Source organism: Merops nubicus, unplaced genomic scaffold, assembly GCF_000691845.1.
Source record: "Merops nubicus isolate BGI_N331 unplaced genomic scaffold, ASM69184v1 scaffold19256, whole genome shotgun sequence".
NCBI classification, from domain to species: Eukaryota; Metazoa; Chordata; class Aves; order Coraciiformes; family Meropidae; genus Merops; species Merops nubicus.
In genome coordinates, this window is record NW_008613142.1 from 324 (window position 1) to 25,149 (window position 24,826).

Below are 24,826 nucleotides of genomic sequence, written 5' to 3' on the forward strand. Positions count from 1 at the left end.
AGCTTAATTTTGGCAAGTAAGTTGCCTAAATTACAAAGGATATGTTTTACAGTAGTAGTACTTCTGGTAGTTTTAGCATCCTGTTGTGATTTTAGTGCTCTTTAAGAGGGAGAAGTTATTGGCTAAGTTATGTAGTGTATTCTTGCGTTTGGCTGTACTTTCATCTGTGCAAGGACATCTTTAGGTCAGTATTCTGAACATACAGTATTAAAAAATACAGTTTGTAGCCAGACACCCAAAATGTTCTTTGCAAATTGCTTGACTGCAGGGAAGTTGCTCTTAAGAAGCAGGAGTTACTGTGTGTTGCACTGTGGTGGTGTCTGCGTACCTTGCTCCTCCCATCTTGTAAAAGCTAAGCTTCCAGTAAGCGCTTTTATGAGAGTTTACTGATCTAAGGAACTTTTTAGTATAGAACAGAAATCCACTCATTGTTTAGAGAGTGCTTACAGTGGAAGTTAAAAGGCCTGGTAAGGAATTTTAAGGCCTTTCTGTCCCTGCCCTAGTGTGTGGTTGTTTTTTTTTTTCATAAAAACACTGGGTTCTTTGTAAAATTTTATCTGCTTTATTTTATAGAGAGTATCTTTGGTAGCGTCCCTCTCATCATTTCAAGTAGGAGAGTTCTGCATCTTCTCTTTCTTTGCATTCTTACCTTTCTTGTCTTTCTCTCTCACCTGCTTAGGTGGTGGCTCTTAAGCAGGCTATTGAAACACAGTGAACTTCTCTGGTGTTACAGACATGTCAGTAGTGTTCTGTAAAAAGGTTAGGGGCTAGTCTGTGTTTCTTGTATGTGCAAGTAGAGCGTTAGATCCAAACAAGTTAGTTATATGCAACATTTACAGGGTAAATTCATTAGTTTTAGCATTTATCTACACTTGAAAATCAATTCTATCTGATATTTAATCATTATTCTCTTCTTTTACAGCTAAAATGAATTCAGATCCTGATCCCCATTCAAGTCCTTCTAACCCCCCGCTGCATCTGGGAAGGTCCCAGCTAAATGCTGCAGCTGTGGACTGTTGTGAGAACAATCAGAAATCTGGACCATCTTCAGGAGATACTGCAACTTCTTCAGTTCTTGGCTACTCCCATAGCAGGGAGAAAGGTGAAAGAAATGGTAAGTATGAAAGCAATTCCTATGAAGAATTGGCCTATGTTAAATACTGGGAAATTGTGTGTCTATATATTCTAAACTCTGTTTAAAGAGACCGTAAAGTAGGAAAATGTTTCTCCATTTTCTTTTAACCTGTGCTTATGGAAGAGACTTCGTTTTCACATCCCATTTTTCTTATATGTACAGAACAACAGGAAAGAAGTTTGTCTGAAAAACTGGCAAGAAAAATTACCTGTAATTTAGCATAATATTTCATTTTAATTTCTCTAGTAGGCTAGACTGCATGCAAACTATAGCTTTAATATGAATTCTAATGTGGATAAATAAATACAGTAGAGTGAGGAAATAGTAAGCTGATATATGAAACCAGAGCAACAGAAGTGAAGATTAGCAGACAGATAAGAAGTTGGGTTAAGAATCAAGATACACAAGATACACTTTGAAAGGCAGAATGATACTGGTTTATTTTTTCCCTCACTGTGAAGCCATTGATTTTCAAAGACTGTGAAAACTGACAGGATCTCTGAGAGAAATGTCCTATACTAAAGGTAGAAAGAAAAATGCCTGGATCTTGTATTCAGCTGCTCAGTTCTAGTTTTAAATTCAGTTTGTAATCCAAGACTTGTGCAAGAAGGTCTTGTATTTGAGGTCTCGCGAAATTGCTGCTCTTTAACTTTCTTTAAAATTGAACTTTTGTTTCTGAAACTGCTTGTGTGCATGCCCTTATAGTCATAAATATGAATCAGTCTACTGAAGGTAATAATGCTATCAAAGAGTTTGAATTTAATAAATGTGTGAATATCTGCATGGCAGGTATCAGATGCAGCTGAGCTCTGCACATAGTTCAAGCCAGTATTGTGGCTGTGTTTGTTGGCACATCTACTGTTTGCTTCTAATTCAGAGCTGACTGTGGGAACCTTCTGGGTTCTTTTTTACTGAAAGGCACATTCCAGATGGAGGAGAATTTTTTGGATACCCAAGTTTCTAACATGCCTCAGTGTATCGTTACAAACTATCATCTCACCCACATGTAAAAGAGTTCAGAGATGATGGAAAACTGACACTTCTAACATTAATTACATGACTATTAATTTAGGATCAGTGCTAATAGGTATGTTCTCCTCCCTTCTTCATTCTCTAGTTTCTTAGTATACTTCAACAGAGAAAGAATAGCAACAGTATTAGGAATATGATATGGAGTTATATTGGGCTTTCTTGTAATATGATTTGAAGGAGGAAAATATATTTTTCTGTTGGTGGTCACGTTCATGCAAGATTCTGAAAATCAGTGCAAGCTACCAATCTAGAAATGTTTTATATTGAGACACTGTTGTGTATTCTTCTCTAGCTAATTTGGGATTTTTCTAATTCTACATATATATTGGACTTTTAAAATCCTATTGAGTTTTGTCTTAGTTCTCTTTGCAGGCCTATGTATCTAGTAATGATCCCTATGCAGTTTTGTGTTATAGATGCTTTTGCTTGTGCCCCTATAAAAGATGATTTTTGCGCATTGATGTATTTCCCCATTTCAGTTGTGACTCATTCCTGATTACTTTAAACCTCTTTCCATTAAAAACTTCTCAGTGCCTGATGCCATTGTCATTGCCCTTTCCATCCACATCTTAATATATGCAAGTATTTAATGCTGTAGAATGAGCCACTGTTGCCATTGTGTCATGGTGGAGTATCTAACAACGAAGATTTTAGTGGATTTAGATACGAAATGTGTTCAACAAGATCATGTTTCTTCATCCAGTATTTTTTTTCTACCATTACTTTAGATTTATGTCATTTGTCATAATACTAAGAGTTTCTGGAACTGAAAACTCATTTAGAAGAAAGGAAGCAGAGAGTTTTTCTTCTACCCACAGCAGCACTGGTCATCAGAACTTAAAAATGGGGATTGTTGTAGAACTTCAGAAATAGAGAAACACAAATTCACAGTCATATATATGTGCGTATAGAAACAGACAGGAAAAACTGGTTTCTCAAACATAAAACTGGCACTTCGCCAATTTTCAAAATATTCAAACTGACAAAGAAGGTGCTCCTTGGAATCACTAGAGCCTTTACTAATAAATAAAATCCAAGTTGCTTATAAGACCTAAGAAGAGTGAAGTATTTCCTCTTTTAGCCATGGCATGTTGTGGTCTGGTTGTATGAAAGGACATAATGCATTACACCAAATATTCTGGAAAGGGCTTCTTTCTTGGAAGATTAAGAAATCAGTTACTTTGCATAGTCACTGTGTGTCACTGTGGTGATGCCTGTATCTGAATGATGTGCAGATCCTTCCATCCCTCTTTTACATTGCTGTAAAGAAAGCTATCTCTATAAATATTTTTAAATATGTAGAACATTCTCCTCTGTTGACGACTTAACTTGCACAAAATTCTACAAACTTGCATTTATTATAGAAATAATGTAATTTTCAATAAATCAGCTATGATTTCTGTTGAAGAAGGGAAGATGTGCAAAATCCATCTCAAATATTGTCTTGGAAGGTAGTTTTAGCTCAGTCCTATCTATGACATGACTGTGCCCTTCCTGTAAAGATTACTGTTATCCTGGGTTGCATTAGACAAAGCATTGCCAACAGGTTGAGGGAGATGATCCTTCCCCTCTCCTCACCATTGCTGAGGCCACATCTCGAGTGCTGAGTCCAGTTCTGGGCTCCCCAGTACAAGTGACATGGGCAGGCTGAGGGCCACTGAGATGATGAAGAGGCTAGAGCATCTCTCCTATGAGGAGAGCTTGAAGAGCTGGGACTGTTCAGCCTGGAGAAGAAAAGGCTCACGGGGGGGGGGGTCTTATCAATGTCTATAAACACTTGAAAAGAGGGTGCAAAGAGTATGGAGACACATTCTTTCCAGTGGTGCCTAGTGACAGGGCCAGAGCCATCAGGACATGGTCTTAGGCAACCAGATCTAGGTGGCCCTGCATGAGGAAGAGGGATGGAGCAGATGGTCTCCGGAGGTCCCTTCCAACGTCAGCCATATGATGATTCTTGAAATATTCTTTTCAGCATGTCTGTATTTCTGATCTGTGCTTTTTCTTATATACACCATGTTTTAGGACTATGGCACCAATGTGAACATTAAGTAATTTTTTTTTTTCTTGGGAACACCCATCTCCTACTCTAGCAGCATTATTCATATCTTGCAGCATGACCCAGCAAATTAATGAATGCCCTGGCTCTGACTCAGTGAAGCACTTAAGCACACACACATCCTCAGCTGCACAGGTTCTTCATTTGGATCAAACTCCTCTACTGTGGGTTTTTTCTTAGCAGTGTTTCAATGTCTTCTGCTAAAGTATCATGAGGTAGTGTTTTTGTTATTCCTTGTATAATTAACTTCATGATGGAAGGTAACAGTGCTTTGAGAATTTATTGGGCAAATCAAATCTGGATCTAATTTAAAAAAAAAAAAAAAGCAACCACAGAATATTAAATTGTTGAGCTTGAGATAATTTTGTTGTTTTAAAAAGGAAGATATTCTTATTTCTACCCAAAACTGTTTCATCTTCTTGAAAACTTCTGCCTGTGTAAGATACTGGGTTTTGTGTAATTTTGGCGGGAATGGAATGAATATCAATATGTCAACTCTCATGTTTAAAAATAAGGGGTTTTTTTAATTGTTACTCTTTCAAGGATGTTCCTAGACAGGAAGTTTATTAGTGAGCAAAGCATATACACTACTAATTAGGGCTTTTGAAATTTTAAAACCATTGAGTCATCAGTATTCATGTAAGCAAATTAAAGGAATGTTGCCAGTTGCTTAAACAAATTTCTGCCATTATTTTAGTAGTCTGTGCCAGGAGGAACATGATGTATAGGAAGGAAGACCAGTGGCTGGATGCTAATGAAGGCCGGTGAGGTTTTTTGAAGCAGACTGATATTGAAATCTCTGAAAACACTTGCACCACCTCCCAGGTGCACAAGCCCCCTAATTTTCTGCCCAACTGCTATATACCCCTTTTTTGCATCTGTATTTCATCCATTCTATGCATCCTCCTTCCTTCTGACACAGCCCTAAAGCAATGCAAGAAGAAATAGCTTAAAGTTCTGGAGGTCCCAACACCAGGTTCTCCAGATAAGCTTCAAAACATCATTCTTCCTAGTGAGACCATTTCCTCTGTGTACACAGAGCAGAGTTAAGAAAAGAGCACCCTCAACATAGTCACTTAGCATGTATGTATCTGAATACTGCTGCTATTAATGTAATCTTTTTGGAAGAGATGCACGAATCCACAGTCCAGGTAAGTGATCTATACTGCTGAGCTAGAAAGTAACTTTCTGTGGCCAAGTGGATGTTTCACTTCTGATTCAGATGAAAAGAAAGTGGGGTTGAGAGAAGCTTCTCACAATACAGTAGTGTTTGGATACTTGCCTGGGGTGTCTGGATTCAAGTAACTGCTTCAAGTTTGTCATGATGGTAACTTGAACTGGACTGACTCTCACCTCAGGTGAATATTTACTGTGCAGCAAGTTTATCTGGAGGTGGTACCGTTTCTTGTAATGCTTAAGAGCTTTCAAGCATGTAAAGTGTCTTTCTTGAAAATTAACTGAGTGCCAGTCTGCAGGTAAAAGGGGACATCCTAGGATAATAGAGTAATCTGAGAGAAATTTGTTTTTTATATCATTCATGTATGTTTGGTACCGGGTAAGGCTGGAGGGGAGGAATCGGGCAAGAATGCAAAGGTAAAAGTTTGGGAAGTTTTGAGGATATTGCAAAGCTAAGTTTCTGTGCTTGAAGAAACCTCTCTTTGGTTAAGGAACTAGTTTTTGTTTTGGGTTTTGCTGTTAAGGAAATATGCAAAAATCTCTTGCTCTACCATTGAGAACATATGGGGACGGCTTTTGTGCTGAGAGCTCTACAGACAGAAATAATTTTGTTTGTAGGTGTGCAGAGTTCTGCTTGTTCTTAGGAACGTTATGTGGTTTTTTTCATATCTCTTAGAGTTATTTTATAAATTGTGTGACTTAGAACTTATAAATAGTACAAAAACATTTTTCTAAACAGTTTACAATGCATTCTAACAATGTACAACAGTGTGTCTCCAATGCATTGCTAAATGATAGCTCACAAATAGAGAGCCTTTCTTATTTACAGATACTTTCCGGGTGTTAGCCTCTTCCACTTGAGGTTACAAAGAAACTTTGCTTCAAATCCCTCTTTTAGCACTTCTGTATTTTCATTTTCTGCCAGTGTGCTTGTACAGACTAACACTTCCTTGAAGCAAAGTGAAATGTTTGTGCAAAGCTTGAAGAAATCTCAGAAAAACCTTTACTTGTTAGAAGGGGAGGATTAGACACTGAAGTATTAATTACTTAGCAATTTATCTGTCAGTTTATTAATGCCCCTTCAAACTTTACCTGCAATTACTCAGGCTTCTGGAAGGCTCATTTGTCAAGCATTGCTGTGGGGGAGAAAGGATCCTATCCAAACAAAAGTTAATAACTTAGTTTCAGGTCAAGTTTTGGGACATAGCTGTAGTTGGTGCAGAACAATGGGAATTGGCTTTTTTCAGGTCTTCTGCTATTGTTGTCAATAACATGCTGGCGTTTTTACCATATGTGGGAGTAGGGTTGAACACCCATTTATTTGATAAAAGATTCTCCATCTCTGCCTCTTCAACCATGTGAAATACATAAATGTTTTCTTTGACTGGTAACAGAGATACTGATAACTATTTTTGCATTCCCACAATGAAACAGATTAAACAGAGTGCCCTAGTTCTATCTTCCTCCATTATTTTTCAGGTGGATCAATTTCCTAATCTGTGTTAGTTTATGATAACAAAATGTTTGTTCTTGTATAGTCTTAAGGTGTTAGAAGGATAGAAATGAGCAGCTGGAGGGTAGAAGGGGAAGAGCTATATTCACATTAGTAAATTATATAATTAAATAGGAATAGCTCAGTAATTTGGTGATAAGGTCTGAAGGTTCCTATTGTACCTGTTCAAAAATTTATCTAGTAGTTGGAATACAATCTTTCAATTTAGTTTCCTCCAACAGGAATCCAGTGTGTGTTCCACTGTGCAAACAAAACGCATTAGATGGGAACAGTTGGAAAAAGAAATGTTCCTCATCTGAACCAATTCTTTAATATAAGGCTTCTGCATTCATCACTAACAAGAGCTGCTAACCTCTGGTAATACTTTGCAGTGGATTTGGAGCAAAACGTTTAGAAGCACCTAATACCTGTACATTCCTCTTTAAATAAAACTGCACCAAATCCCTGTTACACTACAATAATCACGGAGGGACTTGTAGCTGTTGGGCTGCTAGAGGGCCCCTTGCAGCACCACCGGTGTGATTCACTCAGAAGTTAGAAGTTGAGACTGCCAACAGTAAACTGGGTAATCAAGTGAATCCTGTGCAAAATCAGTTAATTACTAGGAGTGCTTACCAAGCAGGGTAATAAGGCACTGTGGACTTGCAGAACAATTGGAGTGGGCCTTTTTTAAGGGCCACTCTGCTTTGTTGGTAAGCTGATGAACTGCTGGAGTGTGTGTGGTGAAGAGCTTCAACTGCAGAATTGCTGAAATTCCGTTGGGCATTGAGCAGGTTGTTAGGATAACTTTAGGTCTTCACCTAGAAAAACATGGGCTTGGTGAAGTTTATGGTCTGAACTCTTTCTCACATTGCTTTTCTTCAGGTTGCATTTTATCTTTTTCCTTTTTTTTCCTTTTTTTGATGAGAAGTGTTAATAGTGATGATTACCAACTGAGATATGGCAAAAAGCATATTTATTTTCAACTGCCCAGTTTTGGAACATGTTAGATTTATCCAAGCTGATCCATAAAGGATTTAATCAGAGATGCTTGCATAGAGAAGGCAGCAGGGCTGTCTCATTAGTTGTGTGTAAAATTATTTTAATGATTTAACTGATCGTTGCACAATAATAGCTCTGCTAGAAAGAAATACCTTTTAAGAATAGTGTTCCCTCTACTTTTAAAATTTATAGTCTCTATAATATCATCACTCTAAGCCTTCCACCTACATGCGCTTTTTTTTTTTCTGTTATTGCTCTCCTGACAATTTGCCTTCAATTTGTGGGGGTGCAGAAGTTGTTCCCTTTTTCAATTTAATGCTATTTGATGACTTGCAGTTGTGGTATGACTAAGATTATTATCATATCTACAAAGGTATTGCTGCTCCCAGAGAAAGCAAAGTTGAGTCCTAGACTTTAACACCTCTGTAAACATTCTCTTCTCTTCTGATCCTGTTATCACCTTTAAAAAAAGAATGCCTGGCAATATATGCTAATGTAAATATTTGTAATTGTTCTTGGGGCAAGTAGGACCATCTTAAGATCTGGCTATGGAAGTTGAAGTGCTTAGAAGAAAAACGTGCAGTGTACTCTTAATTGTACCAAGCCCTTACTTTGCAGTTAAGATAAGAATGCAGGAGGCTTCTGAATGGATGAAAAGATTCAACACTAGTAGATGAGCAAGTAAGCATATGAAGTTAATAAAACCATTTATCAAAATGATGTTTGTTGTACAAAATATTTCTTCAGTCAGTTCCTGCACCATTGTATTCTGCACGTACAAATCATGTTTATACCATGATGCATAACGCCTGCTTATAAGTCAGTCTGTCCAGAAACTTTCCTCCTCCGTAGGTACTGCACACAATACCACTGAACTTCTGGAGCTTGTGGAACGTGAGTAGGAGGATTTCTCTAGAGACTCAGACTAGCTCCTCTGAACACTGGAAGCTCAACAGTACAATCCAGTGACATATAAAAGCCATTAGAACCCACATTTTTTGTTACAAAATGTACAGAGAAACTTGATAATAGTCAATCTACCTCTGGCTGAACAGTTTCAATCTCTTCTTGCCTGGAAAAAAAAAAAATTGGACCTTTCACTTTGGAGATATGCTTACATAGCATCTGCTAGCAAATGAAAAGATTTTTATTTTGCCATTAATATGTGTATGCCTTTGCTCTTAAGTGCATCTGAGATTCTAGAAAGCTTGTTTTGTAGTGAAAACAAAATTTGTACTTTCAAAAGCTGCGTGTTGTTCTCTGAAAATTTTGAATTTGTTGGATTTTTATTATATTACTAGATTTGTGCTTATAGAAGGAAATTTTCCTGAAAAGAAAAAATCCTGTGTAACACTATCAGAACTACCACCATATGATTCTAAAAGGGATTGTTGGTACGAGGACATGACTCCGAAACAAATGCGTTCTAGGGACATTTTGCACAAAATGTGTTCTATATCTGTTTTGGTTGATGTCCATGGGCAGGCATGCCCTTAAGCTTTCATCATCCTACTTCTTTGACCATTTGCTGCTTGAAAAATATGCCTGCATTATTTACTTTGTAGGTGCATGTTGCTTGTTTCCTACCTAATGTTATAAAATCATACTACAACACTAAAGTTTCTCCATACTAGCAAATGAGCTATTGCTCCAAAAGATTTGCTGTAGCAGGTATATTTAATCTGAACTTCTTAAAGCAAATTCATCCAGTCTTCTAACATGAATTTATTGTTCACAATGATGACAGGCTGTTATTTCTCATGTTTCGGTCATGCTTTGTTTCTTTTTTTTTTAATTGACCCAAAAGACAAGGTGGTTGCAATACAGTCCTATCATAGTCTTGAACTGTATAGTAAGAACTCTGCTGATTTCATAAGAAGCTATAACAGGTTCTCTTACTGACTGTACCCTAGCAAAAGTAAACATTGGAGGAATAGAGAACAAGAGTGATGAAAGCTGAGGAGTAGAAAACAGAATTCTCTTATAGCAGTGACTGCAGAATCCCATTCAGTTGGCCAGAGCTGAAAGACACCAATGCCGATGCCAAAGTAGTCTTTGAATACAGAGCTTTTGCAACTGGGTTGTCTTCAGCATCTGGATGCTTTGTTTTTAAGAAGCCAGATAATGCTTTTTCAGTTAATTTTACCTTTCTTCTATGGAAAGCACTGAATTCAGTGAAAAGAATATGTTTTGGGGCCTTTAAATGCAAACTGAGGATGAAAAATGAATGTTAAAAAATGACTGGTTTCCAGCAAGCTGATTTTTCTTTGTGGATTTTTCTGGTAATAATTCCGGTGATTTACAGCCTTTCTGTGCACTGCCCTAACATCCTTTGGGACAGCATTTATAGCATGGTTTTGAGCTGTTACTGGCTGTTTCTTTTTCAGACTAACCCAGTGCTGGATTAGATAGCAACAGTTGAATATAAACCCTAGTTTCCCTAATGAAGCTTGTGACACAGAGTCCATTTATAATTGAACTTAATGATGGTAGAACAGTTAGACTCCATCTGCAAATATTTAGGCCCTTTTATTATCTGAAATATGGGAAAAGCTTTACATGTTGCACTTCAGGAGCATGTTTTCTGGAAATCTCTAAACATAAAAGACAAAATCCAGCTACAAGTTCATCATAATGCAAGTCATGGAAGAGGGTTTTTGAAACACAGTAACTAATCCTGCATCTGTTTTTTTCTGTGTTGTCTGTCTCCACCTACACATTTGTTCAGCTTACCTTGTGGAACACAGTAGGAGGGGTGCAGCTGAGCGGCGGACATAGGTTATCCATACTAGCATCCTCTCAAAAGCAAGTGATTTTCATTGTAATTCTGACAGTACTCCCTTTCAGATTCAATTACAGCAAGGACTTCTTGCTGGAGAAGTGAAATGATGTATGTCTGAAGCTTCAAGTAAGTACAGCACTGTGCAACGTGACAGAGATCATTTCAGACATCAGTGCAGTTCATGGTACATGGAGAACTTCTCCCACACGTGAGCATCTAATGTCAAGATACTCTTTCTTCCTTGCTCCCACTCCGGTGATTTAGCTGGTGCAGAGACCTGTGGATGAAAGCTTGTTCCATACTAGTCTTCATCAAACATGTAAATTACTCTTGTCAGTTAATAACATGGAGCTGAGGGAAATGCTTGACATCCTATGACTTCTTGTAAGTACAAAACTCATACAGAGTAGAAAGCTTACTGAATAAAGCTGATGAAAATACAAAGTGCAGTTTTTCTTCCTCTGAATGCCACCCATCTTTCTTCTCTCCTACCTGAACTAACTGAACCGTTACAGTTTGTGAACTCAATGACAAGCTCAAAGAAGTTGTTGTCAATGCTTGGTATTAATGCTGGAGAACCTGAATGATGATAGTTACCTTTCTCATAAGAATCCTTTATGCTGTTGCTTACAGAATGCCTGCTAGAGCTAGGGAGCTTTTTCTAAATGCAGTTAGTGCTGGCCTTATTTGATTTATTCATATTTTACTGAGATGTTAAAAGTGTTAAATAGCTGCTGTTTCCTTCTCAGAATGTTGTTTTGCACCTTGTAGCTTAGAGACTTCCTTGTTTAGTGGCGAGATCTTTATTTGATAGTGTTCCTGGGTTTTTTCTTCTACGCTTGATTTGTCCTGTTGCTTTTTAACCTCCTATAAATATGTGACATTGGACAAATAATTTTAACCTGTTGATGCTCTTTAGTTTTTGGATTTGTAAAACATCAAATAGTTTTTTCTGCTTACCATCTCCATTTTGCAAGGTTTTTATATGTCTAGTATCATTCTCCTTCAGTTTCTGCCCCAGATTAAAAATCCCTGATAATTGTGTACTAGCGCTGAGCTGTTCTGTTGATGTAACACTTTTTTGTGGGAAAAAAAATAAAAACAACTCCAAGGTTTCATTCTAAATATTTAGTTCAGAGTTTATCACTCTGTGTACAATAAGCTGTCTCTTTGATTTGCATTTACAGCATTTCATCTGGTCTTTTATCATTTTTTCAGTCATGAAGTCCTTTGGCAAGTTTTTGGGGTTTTTTTGGTTGTGGCTTTGTTTGTTTTAGTTTTTTTCCCAGTAATTGCTTCTGAGGTGTTTCTTTGGCCTGAACACACAGAATCATCAACAGACTTTGTCATCTTCCTATTAGCCTCCCTTTTCTTCTTATTCCGATATGAATGCATTGAATATATACAGTATACAGCCTTGTTGTATATCCCTGTGTGTCTGAATAATCTTTCCCAGGGGATAATGAGAGTTGTGAATTTCTGTTCTTCATTTTATATTAATCTCTTACTTACCTGTTAACAGCCTACATTCAAATTTATTTAGAGGACTTCTGTGGGAAGCCTGACTTGCTACCTTTGGAGATAGGAATATGACCTTGATCCACCTGTCCTCCGATCTTTTGACTGCTTCAGGAACATCTTATGTCAAGACTTATTACATAAGATCTTATGTTTTTTACCCAGTATATCTTTTTTTCCCCCTCCATAGGCTTAAGGAGGTTTTTTTTGTTGTTGTTTTTTTTTTCCTTTTACATATTTGCCTTGTATAGGTGTCAGATTTAATGGTCTCTGTTATCATGAATCTCTCTGGTATTGTTTGCCACTTTGCATTTCTCAATTTTAATTGAGAGGCTACACACGACTACTTGTAATTCAGTAGAAAACTTGGATAAACAATTAAGAGAAATGACAGGTTTAAACACAATCAAATGAAACCATAGCTTCTTTGCTTAAGTTTGAGATTCCAGCACAGGAGCTTCTCAGTTCTATTCCCTGACGGGGTTGAGGGTGGGGGAAAAAAAACAACCACAAAACTAATCAAACAGCTTTTACTAGATCTTTTACTGCAGCTTTCTTTTATAGATACTCAGCTGCCTTTGAATTGTCCATATGTCTATATTAGTCTACCCTCTTAGCTTGCTGCTCCTTGTGTGCTTGAAAAAGCAATAAAAAGGTAGTGGCAGGTTCTGCATTGGATTGTTCTCCAGATCTTTCTCAGTATTTCAAATTTCTTGGGTATTCTTTTTTTCTTTCTTTTGGCATGACCTTAGCTTTACAATGATGCATTCTTATTTCTATAAACTTTTTTTTTTTTTTTTTAATCTGGCTTTGCTTTTAAATATTACTGTAGCAGACTCTTGCTTCTGACACTCCTATCTAAGTCTAACATGGTGATGTGGAAGAATAGCTCACAAAGCTCTTAAACTAGATTCTGTACATGGCTTAATTGGAAGCCAAAATTGTTTTCTGTTGTCATGTTATTTCTGGTTAAAGCAACAGAAAGAGTAAAAATGCATGTCTATGCTGAAATGAATGCTAGATTTCCACTTAAACCTATAGCAGCAAAACTGGACTCCAAACAGGAATCATAATTTATGCAGCTAATGTGAAAAGTAATGTATAAAGTATCAGAAAGTAAATAGTAGTGTTTAGTTTTCTTCAGCCTGTCCACAACCTACCCATGCAAACAGCTTCTTTATTCTAAGTATTTTTCTGGAGTTATAAAACATACTTTTCACTAGCAAACAGAAATTACTCTAGTAATGTCTTGATAGAATCTTGAACTATATCAGGCAGCAATACACAGCTTCAGCTCACTCTTGTAAATGCTCTGTATGACTGAAATGCATGCAAGCCTTTATCAGTTTCGTTGTATTGAGTCTTTTTTAATAAGTGCTTTAATAAAGTAGGTTTTAAATGATAACTTTAACCTACTAAATGAAAAGCCTGAATTTCAAAAGTGGCTATTTCTATAGTCCTTCAGAGGCTTAAATGCCTTCTATAATATGAGGTTATAAACATATCAGGCTCAAGAAATACATCTGCTTCATCCTTTGCATATCACAAGTTTTTTCTTGTCTCCCACCTTTTTTTAAAATGAAACAGAATTAAAGGATACAATATAATCTGTTAACTTAAACTTAAGACTTAACCACACAGAATAATAAAAATAAAACATTAAAATTTTATTAAAAATGTAATTATTCCAATATCCACAGAATAATTTGTTTTGAGTGACTTGTCTCTGTGAAGGCAGAATTAACTTGTTTTTGTAAATTGAACTGAACCATGGAGAAGCCTGATGTTGAACTTAGGTCTACACAGGGTCTTGGTGGCAAGGTAGAAACTACAGCCAAGTATGAATTGCTAACTGCCCTTCCATGTCCAGGTCCTGTCTTAATTTGTTTCCTGTATGTATGCTATGTGCTGTCTAAAACTTGTGTGCTTTCACTTGCCTGTTTTCATTTGAATGACTGCAGTGCTTGTGAGCCTTCCATAAGTGATAGACTTCATTGGCTTATATAAATACACTTGGCACACAACAGCTACTGAAGTCTATTTTAATTGTCATAAAAGATGAAGTTTTATAAGATGAATGTTCATTTCTTCTGGAAATTTTTATATTCAAGACAGTAAAATTTGACATTAAATAGACGAGTTTTTAGCAAAGCTGGAAAATAATATCTACTGACAGCATTTCCATTGCTGTACTCCTATGTGGGAGGAATACACATCAAGACGTTTTCTGACTGGAAACACAAAGGGTGGTAAGTTATAGATCACCTGTTTTTATGGTGGATGTATTTACTTTTACATAGCATTTGTTCTATTGTTGAACTGAATTGAAACGAAGTATGTGTGTGGAAACCTTGTTCCAAAACACACTTTGACTGTGGTCTGGAATTTTTAACATCAGAGACTGGCCTAAACACTTTTAAGGGAAATTAAATTGATATGGCAGCCACAAAACTTGAGTTGTTCCTGCTGTATTCTTTTACTTACTCTCTTGTTTGTCCTTTAAGCAAAGGAAAAATATTGCTAGTTATGGGAACAATACGATACTTAAGCTATGGTCTCCAAACACTCCACAACCTACTCTTCTGCCCTTGCCCTACAACTAAAATCCAACCCACAGACATAATTTTAATTAACTATTTTTTATTTATACTTATAGGTCACATGTGAGAGTACACAGAAGTGATAAGTGGGCGGGAGGGACTGGGCAGTAGGTTGAAAATAACAGCAGAAAGCATTTCTTTACCCTGGCAGTCAGTTCTGTTAGAACAAATATTTCAGTAAATTTGCCCTGCAGTCCAAGTATCTTTTCTTCTCCCAGTGAAGGTGGTAGTTGAACCACAAAGCTGCACATTTTTAATTTTACTTTTTTCTTTTTTTTCATCTTCACAAAGAACTTGTATTTACATGTTAATCTGCAATGCAATTACAATAAAGTAACTGTCCTGTGTTGAAGAAGCAAAATGGGAATACTTTACAGTTTTCTCTTGTAATAAGTGCTCTTATCTAACAGATATTCCATCTCTGAGCAGGAGGTGGAAGGGGTCAGAGCTACTCCATGCTCCTATGTGCAGCAAGCAAAGCAGGAGCAAAAGAAGCTGCCTTGCCTGCATGAGCTACCAGAGAACTGCCTTGTTAGGACATGTATCCACTTCACAACTGAAAAGAACTGAAAGCAAACTGCTTTCTATAGTTGGCCTTTTTGTGTCTGTGTGTGTAAGTGCCACTTAATTATCAAACACTAACTTCTGAGTGGTGCCTCCTATGTTGGTTTTTCCGGAGTATCACTGAAATATTTGTGGTGCTTTCTTCTCAACACGTAGAAAACCCTGGGGGGGGGAAAAAAAAGGCACCCACAAACATCTATAGCCAAGATGTTGCTGAAGAAATCTTGATGCAAAGTAAGTTAATGAATGTGAAAGCACAGGAAGACACAGAAAAGTACTGTGTTGCCCAGCATCCTTCATTTGAGTGGGGTAGATGGATGAATATTATGTTTCTTTCAAACAATATGCTCTTTCCTGTAACTTCTTGTTTATTGTAGACAAAGCCACTGAGTGATGTCTGTTGGTGTGAGTGGTGCCATCTGGAAAACAGGCTTCTGACTTGTTTAGAGTTCAATCCTGCTGGTTATATGTCAGAGCAAAGAGATTAAGTGGTTAATTTTGCTGGGATGCTGCTTGCCTATTTTACAATAATATTTTTATGGCTTTCTGAAAAGATTGAGTACTAAATGTAAATTATTTTTCATTATGTGCCTTGTTTACCCAGACAACATGTTATAATCTGGCATTAGTATTTTTCCAAGTGAAGCTTGGCAGGCAAAACTGTGGTGTGGTGAAGAAGACGACTTCATGGTTTGCTCTTGTTAAAATACATCCATTTTAATGAAAGTGTTGGCTTCTAGCCTGTTCTTGTTTGGAAATAGTCCCAGTACCAGGGGTGTTAGAGAATGTAAGTAGCCCTGTTCTTTGTGAAATTATTTGGAATGTGGTTTATTTTTTCCGTCGTCTCACCTTTTGAAAAAGAGCCGATACTGAACAGCACCTCAGAGAGCAGAGCTGCTTACCAGCTTCTCACATTATTGCTGCCCGAATTAGGTAGAAACCAAGATCTGTAACTTTGAGTGGATGCCAGAAAGCTTCTCTCAATTGATTTCCTACATTTGGAAACTCTGCTTCCTACCCACAGTTTCCAAATGTCTGTGTGCCCTCAGTACACAGCTACCAAACAACACGGCATGTTTGTGACCTTGCAGGGTAATGTGGTACGTATGAGTCAGGCTTTGGCACTTACTATTGAGTTTGGATCTTCCTTTGTAGCTACGATTTGAGGTTGGCTGGTAAAGCTGTTACTCTGAATCAGTGGTCCGTTGTCCTTTCTTACACTTAGCCAACTTAAAGCGTAGAAGTTGTTTTGATTTTTCTCTTTAAAATACTTCCAAAGCCATTTGTGAGAAGTCATCTCATATAAAGCAGCAGTTCTGACCTCTGTCAGCTTTTCCATTAAACTTGTTCTTCATTCATCAAGTAGCATGCAACATGATGTTCCTTTAGAAACACTGGATGTCAGGTAAAGCTCTGAAGATTTTTTTCTTTACGATTGGCTGGTGGAACAGTATGATGCTTTTGAAGAAAAAAAAATTAAGTCTGTACATATACAGTAGATATAAGAAAAAGTTAGGTGTGAGTATGGAGCTAGACACAAAATAGTGAGGTTTATAAGGTGTAATCATTGTCAGTTTCTGTGTGCTTCAGACACTGAGGAACTGACCTTTCAAATGTACTGGACATGTTGTGAAGGCTGGTTCATTCTTCAAAACTATTGAAAAGGTTCCACTGCTAAATAAAGAGGCTGGCAGGTAAAAGACTGAAGTACTATCAAGAATAAAATAGTAATAGTTACAAAAGCTGATCCATACCACATGTTCCATGTGGGCTCATATTTATCATAATGAATATTATTGTACTGAGAAGTTAATTATCTGTAAGTAATGAGAAACTGTGTTGTCCTGTGGCAGGTACCAAATAACAAGTAATGACAAATATGCTGTAGTAAAACACGGAGGTAGAGTGTAAATATCGTAATGAGTTAATTTCCACTATTGCTGCAAACACTGTGTTGGGTTTCTTAGATACGATTCTTTAATTCTTCAACCACATATAGCAATGATCTATAAAGTACTTTCAAACATTCAGAGTAAACAATTTTCTTTATCAAATTAATTTACAGAGGGCATGAAGGAAGACCCCGAAGTGCTCTTTGAGGAACTGCTTGAGAGGGCGAAAGCCGGAGAACCAAAAGCACAAACAGAGGTAATTTTGTATGCTTTTTGTCCAGTCTTGTTTGCTCTCAATTCCAAAAATAGCACTGCTTAGAGCAAGTGTCTTTTCTCTAGTAGAACTGTATCCTTTTAATGTAGTTGAACTGGTTATCTTGGGTTATTGGTTGGACTTGGATGATTTGGAGTCTTTTCCAACCAAAATGATTCTATGATTCTGTGTAACTGTTTTGATCTTAAACTGTTCAAAGAAAGGTGATAACAGATGGTTATCTCTGCTCTGCTTTGAGGAAATGATGATTACTTGGGGGCGTTACTGGCTTCAGGTTCAACTCTTGAGTAAGCTTTTAGGATGCATATGAAAACCAGGAAGGTACACTGAGAGCACGGAGAAGGTACAGAACTGGAGCAAGGAGATGGCTTGCTCTTACACCATTTCTCTGTTGAATTAGCACATTTTAGAAAAGAAGCCTTCCCCCAAGCTTGTTTATTGAAATTACCTATGTTTAGTTGTGTAATGGCAGATTTAATTGAATTAATAATAATGGCAGTTCTACCCCTCTATGTGTCAGCCCTTCAAGTGTCCCTGAGGCTTTAGAAAAATTGTACCAGTTTTCCACTGTATTCTATTGTCTGCTGTATTGGTCTAGTATAAATGGCTTTTAACTGTTTAAAAGGGCTTTAATTTGTATTTAACTGGGTGTTTTACTGGAGCATTCTTTTCCAGCTTCACCTTTGATGGCTAAAGGGAGTGGTTATGGTCTTCTACATGCTTGATGTTCCTTTCAGTTTTTCCCGAAGGATTGCCACTCTTTAGGCAAATAAAAATAAAAGGTAGAGATGGGGAAAAAAATCCTTTTAAAAAAAGCTGGTAAAAAGAATATGGCAGTGCCAGGCTCAGTCTTTACTCCCATCTGAACTTGTTTGAGGGGCAGTCTGTCCTTGGAGGCGTAACCCGAGACAGTGACAAATTCCTCACCTTTGAAACAGCTGGTGGCTTTGCAGAGAACTAACCTCTAGCCTTGAGGGGATTGCTGCTGTAAAATCCACATTTTGACTCTATTCCTCCACACTAAACAAAAGAGAAGAAGGCCTCTCAGTGTTCTTTCAGGATAAAACTTCCAGCTGAGTAAGAAGTAGCTTACATAATCTAAACATGATGTGTGCATATGTATGTATATAAATAATAATTTTTTTTCCTTCTTAATTCATTCCACCTTCACTTCCTTCCTTCAGCTCTTTAACTGTGCACATTTTCTTTTCCCACACAGTAATAGGATTCTTGTAAAGAGATCCAGCATACAATTTTGCTTCAGCATGCACTCAGGATGAATTGACTGCCTGAAAAGGAACCCCAAATACAGTTGTTTCTTTTCTATGCAATCAAAATTTTTATAATGTGTGGAGAGAGAATTAACTTTTGGATTTTAAAAAGCTAAAAAAAAAAAAAAAAGTTAGAAAAATCTGGTTTTATTTCATACCTTTGTAGGATTATGAGTGAGAAGCTGAGATCAGAGTGTTGTGCTGTTTGCTAATAATTAAAAAGTCAAATGCAAGAAATCACTCAGTTCACTGGCTTATAGTTACTACTGTGAGTTTATTCAAAAAAAAGCCCTGCAATTACTGTGGAAATAAATGCACTCTGAGTGGTTGTCAACCTGTATTACTGTAGCTTTATGTAGTTTCTTTATTGAGAAATAACTGTACAGCAATTATGTAAATGAGATACCCACATCTGGGATTGTGTGATGGAGAAAAGACAGATCTTTGTCTTTAACTCTGCCAGGGTGTCAAGGCTTAAGGCTGGGATGGCCACTAGATGAGTGATGCTCTCTATTAGCCCCTCTCACTTCCTAGAATGGGAAGAAAAAGGGAATAAGGGAGAGAGACTCACGGACTGGAAAAGAAAATTAAACCAACTTTAATGAAAATATGAAGAATAGAATGAAATAGATACAATTATGTTCAAAACCAATATCAAACCCAACCCCTCTGATGGTAATTATATCACCATAACCACTAATGCAGTGGAACAGGCACTGGAGAAACCCCAGACTGGACTCAGCAGCAGAAGGGAACCAGATGCAGGAGCTGGATTCTGGAACCAGCTTTATGAACACGTGGATTAGGGTTGAAGGCTGAACAGACAGAGCCTTCCTTGCACACCAGCCGTTGAAGAAGAGAGCTTGACCCTTGTGGTCCCTCAGCTTTATTCTGAATATGACATCTATGGGATGGAATACCTCACTGGTCAGTTTAGGGTCACCCGTCCTGGACACTCCTCCCCTCAGTTGTGGCCTTTTACTTTCTGCACCCCTCAGTGTGGCACACAAGATTTAGCGGTGAGCTGGGTCTGCACAGGAGGAGGTCTAAGCAGGAGCCTTTCTGCACACCAGTCCCTGGTAGTAACTGCAAACATGGAGCGTTACCACTGCTAGAAGCAGACACTGTCTACAAAAATCTGCTGTTAACTTCAGAAAGTTAATCATAAGCAGAAATATTTTCATGCTATTGCATAAATATATTTACTAGTACATTATCACCTTTCCGTTTTATAGAAGGAAGAAAAATGGTGGTGTTTTTTTCTTACCTGTAAAACAGTAATATAGGTAACTATTTGATAATTTCTATACTCCTGAATAGGCAGATTTTTACAGGCTATTTAACTGAATTTGCTTGATGCTGAAGCAGTATTAGTATTATTCCATTCACTAATTGATCATGAGTTTGTTTTGACCTTCAGTGGCTAAACCGCTGTGAGTCAGGGATTTCACTGCTGAAACCTTCCGTGTCAAGGCCCTTTGTCACTAACTTCATCTGAATTTCTGAATGTCCCTGGCAACATGTTAATAGTGTTTCTAAAATGAAGCTAGCAGTGTTATCTGACCATTGTTATAAAAGAATTCAAGAAAACATTTTACACCAGGAGCTTTACCTGATCCTGCTAGATGCTCAAAGACCAACAGCATCTAATTCATTGACTGGACCAAGTATGGTGCGATTCCATTTTGCTGCCAGTTCTGGAAACTGATCTTTCCCTGCAGAAGATCAACTTACAGCTATGTTCTTTAGTGCTAGGAGCAAGTGTTTTGACCTTTTGTTCAGAGACAATTTATTCCAGCTGAGCTCCAGGGGGTGGGAGGAGAGGGACACAGAGTGTATTTCAGTAATTGAAAGAATTCTGTCCTGTACTTGCTCTAGGTGGGGAAACACTTCTTAAGATTAGCAGAAGAGGAGGATGAAGAACTTAACAATTGTAGTGCTGTTGACTGGTTCATCCTTGCTGCTAAGCAAGGTCGAAGAGAAGCTGTCAAATTGTTGCGTAGATGCCTGGCAGACAGGAGAGGTATGGGTTCTCTGAGACTTTGCTTGCACTTCCCACTTTATCTGAAGTAATGCTATATTCATTCTAACACTGAAAAGAGAGGTTAAAATGGGATGGGAACAATCATTGCAAAATTATGTTAATAGTTGCTGGCAGCCTGGTCAAACAGGTAATTTAAAAAGCATTGATTGCTGATAACTACTTATAAAAGCATTGATATTGATTGTTTACTTCAATTCCTTTGTGGAATTCATGCTCGTTCTTCCCCTCCCCACTTTCAGTTGCAGCTTCTTCTCTTTGACCATGAAGGTCATCTATAGCCACACACCACTTACGTACATGCTGTTGTTTCATTCTTTTGCCCCTCTCCAGCCTCTCTCCTGATTGGCCTTTTGCACTGTCTTCTCCCACTTTTAAGATTTCACACCTTCCTTCACATTACTTCCTACATTTGGAACAGTCTCCCCTTGCCTCTCAACTATCTGAACTCTTAAATACAGAAAAGACAAAAAAAAAAAAAAAAAAAAAAAAAAAAAAAAAAAAAACACCACAACTTTCAACAAAATTCTTGCACCACCTTTTTGCCTCAACTACTGTACTTCAAAAGTTGAACTTGGGCATAAGGATAATATGGTGTTGCAGTCCTTGAAGTACAGTTTAAGCTTAAGCACTTGTCATGTTAATTGTTGTCTGATTAGATTTTGATGAGCAATATGCACAGAAGGACTTGTGAGTAATTAGGTGGTCAAGATGAGAATGACACTTGAAAAGTTTCAGACTAAACTGATAAAAATAAATTGTGGGCAAATCTCTTGTTTCTGCATAGGTGTGGGATAATAGTATGTGATGTCTTTTTCTTAAGGCATCACTTCTGAGAATGAGCAAGAAGTGAAAAAGTTATCATCTGAGACTGACTTGGAGAGAGCTGTGAGGAAAGCTGCCCTAGTTATGTATTGGAAATTAAATCCAAAAAAGAAGAAGCAATTGGCAGTTTCTGAACTACTGGAAAACGTTGGGCAAGTTGACAATGAAGGTTTGTTTATAAACTGATTTATTGTATTGATAAAATGCAGATTTCCAGGCAGAATATGGCTAGAAACCTAAAGGGTTTTATAAACAGTCAGACATGATATAACAATAAATAAGTGAGAAAGCAAATAAAATAAAGTGACTACTTAAAAAGTAACAGTATTAATGACACTAACTCTTTTTTAATAACTGTTCTCTAGGCCAGTACGGTTAGTTCATAAAGGCCTGCTAGTTCATGCTGTAGGTTGTGATTCAGTTAAGCACTCATTCAAGTGACCAAATATTAAAAAAATCTTCACTCGCTGTCCTTGAAAGCTAAATCTTCTGTGGCTTTACTATGATGTTGTTTTGGTTATTTTTAATTATATTTATTTTTTTCCTTAACAGTAATGCTGATGATATCTTACTAGATACTTCAATTTACAAACCCAGTCTTCAGGACACTTATCTCACGGCCATCACAGCAGTGTATCTTAGCTACATTAATGCTGTTCCCTTTTCTAATACAGTAATGGGAATACAGAAAGCTGTATAGCCACTTCTTAGCTGTTTGTATGTATCTTTCCCTTTCCTGACTTTGAGGAAGTACCATTCTGCAGATATTGCAGCTTGAAGAACATTCCAGTTGTTGTTTGATCACTGTAATTGACTGCTTTGACTTCCCATGAACTTTTGTTCCTAAACCAGACGGTGAGAAGCAACCCGGCCCGGTCCCGAAGTCGGTGCAGAAGCAGAGAAGAATGCTGGAGAGATTAGTGAGCAGTGAATGTAGGTTCACGTTGCTACTTTCAATCTTTGCCTGTGGTTTTCCTTTCTGTTTTGTTTAGCTAAGCAATTTTGTGCTTCCAGAATATGAATGTATAACAAGATTGGACTGCTATAAACTGCTAGTGTCGATTTATTATATGTGCAGGGTAAATAAGTGATCTGTGTGTGAACTCACAGAAGACATCACCATTACAGTCAGCTTGTTGTTGGTCAGTATACTAAGAGGAGTTTGCATGACATTTGTTAATTTTATATTCTTGCCCTTTGAGCACTTACAAGGCTACTCAGCAAAAAAAAAAATAAATTTGCACTTTCAATAATCTTTTTTCTGTAGTTTTAAACCGTAGGAAGCTTTCTGATTACAATAAAGGAATTAATTATGCAGCCATTTAATGCAGACAGATCCATCACTCTATTTGCCTTGCTTCTGTTTGCCTTTTCCTAATAATTAATGTTTGTCTTTTCATATTTGTTCAAGAATTGATATCGGAAAGATGCACCAAGATATTCCTTTCATAACTTAGGAGCAGCTTAGTTCATGGAGTGGGGAGAATTAAACTACTCAACACATGGCAGGGTCAGATTTGTAGACCCAAATCTGTGAGTTTTGTAAGGTATGGTGGGAGGGTTGGTATTGAAATAAAGTTCTCCTTAGCCCTGCATACCTAGGAAGTCCTGATATGCTGCTGGGTCTTCAGGAGGAAACTCAAATTGTTAAATTAAGAAAACTAATTATAAACAATGCAGCATGTGTAGTTTTTCAAGAACATTATTGGGTCAGTTTGGCCTTTACCTCCAAGGATTGTGTTCATTATGCAGGTGAACTCTGAAAATAACATTCCTAAGAAGAGTAAAGTATTTCAGTTTTATGTTAACTTTCACAGAAATGGAAGAGGAGGCAGGTTGCATGCCTGTGTGTATGGATAAGGGAATAGCTGACAGCAATATTTTGGAGACCAAGCTTCTGGTCTTTCATTGTCCAGTCACTGCTTCATAGTGCAGATGTGTCTGTGTTCCTTGGAGCTGTGTTGCATTGGTGCTTAGTGGATGACCCTAGTGCTCTTCCCATCCCTTAGCTGAACTAGCACATGCTGGTAGTGCGTGAGTGTAAAGCAAGTGATTTTGTTCTGGATTCTTCAGTAATTCAAAGAGTGTCAGAAAAGGAGCTAGTGATTTTTTTTTTCTTTAAGGTTTAAATGGCAGATGAAATAACAGGAGAGTAAATGAACCTACATGTAAGTGTAGGCAGAAATTGATGTGCATAATTTTCTTTTTCTGCAGCGGATGGGGGAGGAAGGGGGATTTGTCATAACCAAATTGAAGAAAAAAAAAAAAAGCTATGAATAATAAAGTAGAATCTACAACATACGCCTTTTATATCAATTTAAGAGACACTTGGCTGACAAAATACTAGTAACATTTAAAACCGAAAAGTTTTCATCAGACATTTAAAGTAGTGCTACGTCTCCTCTCAAGAGCTTTTATCTTTTTGTGGATGAGTAACACAGCTGTTACTCTGTAGAATTTACTTCTGTGATCCACTGAGTTTCTCCATTTGTCTTGCCAGCAGAGGACTCTTCCTTCAGTTTTAATACATTGCCAATACTTGGAAGATAGCTTTTAAGCCAGATCAGTGTTTGCAGGTATCTGATCTGGGCTGTTCTTAATGGGGCTGTAAAAAGAAGATTAGAGCTGACATTGTCCATGAACAGTTGTTGTGGGCTGGAAAGTATACCTGAGAGTATGCATGTATCATACACATGATGGGCCACCCATACGTAGTAAGTTAGTCATTCGTTCCCTCTCAGGATGTCCCATGGTCCTGTAAAAGTGCATTATGGAATTTTGGTGAGGTTCTAACCTTGTCTGCTTGCTGATTCCACACCAAAAAGACTATCTTACCACTGTATATTTTGTCCAAGTAGAGCAACATGTTTGGTATTAGGCTTGAACTCCATCAATACAGCTAGAGTCTCACTGATTTCTTTGTGTAGGTGATGTCACCTTGCAGTCTGTGAATGATAAGAATATTTAGCAAAACTAAATCCTTGTTTTTTTGGGAGGCATGCCAGCTGGTGTTTTGCGGGACATACAGGTTCATGTAGTGAAGGGGCCGGGGCCGGCGGGGGGGGGAGTAAAAGTACAAGCAAAAGGCAACATGTTGTGAGATTCAAGGAAGAGATAGATTGTAAGCTGCTGCTTTTCTGTTGAACTTTTTAAACGCCCTCCTTCT

At 37.5% G+C, this 24,826-nt stretch overlaps 1 protein-coding gene across 1 annotated transcript in view; it reads left to right on the plus strand.

The window, feature by feature from the left end:
* Positions 1–926: 926 nt before the first annotated feature.
* The window catches only part of WFS1 (Wolfram syndrome 1 (wolframin)), a 28,806-nt gene continuing 4,906 nt past the window's right edge, over positions 927–24,826 (plus strand). The window contains exons 1-5 of the mRNA XM_008941816.1: positions 927–1,114; positions 17,423–17,505; positions 20,673–20,817; positions 21,659–21,829; positions 22,513–22,593. Coding sequence (XP_008940064.1) covers positions 928–1,114; positions 17,423–17,505; positions 20,673–20,817; positions 21,659–21,829; positions 22,513–22,593 — 667 coding nt within the window. The 5' untranslated portion in view covers position 927. The remainder of the gene's footprint in view (positions 1,115–17,422; positions 17,506–20,672; positions 20,818–21,658; positions 21,830–22,512; positions 22,594–24,826) is intronic.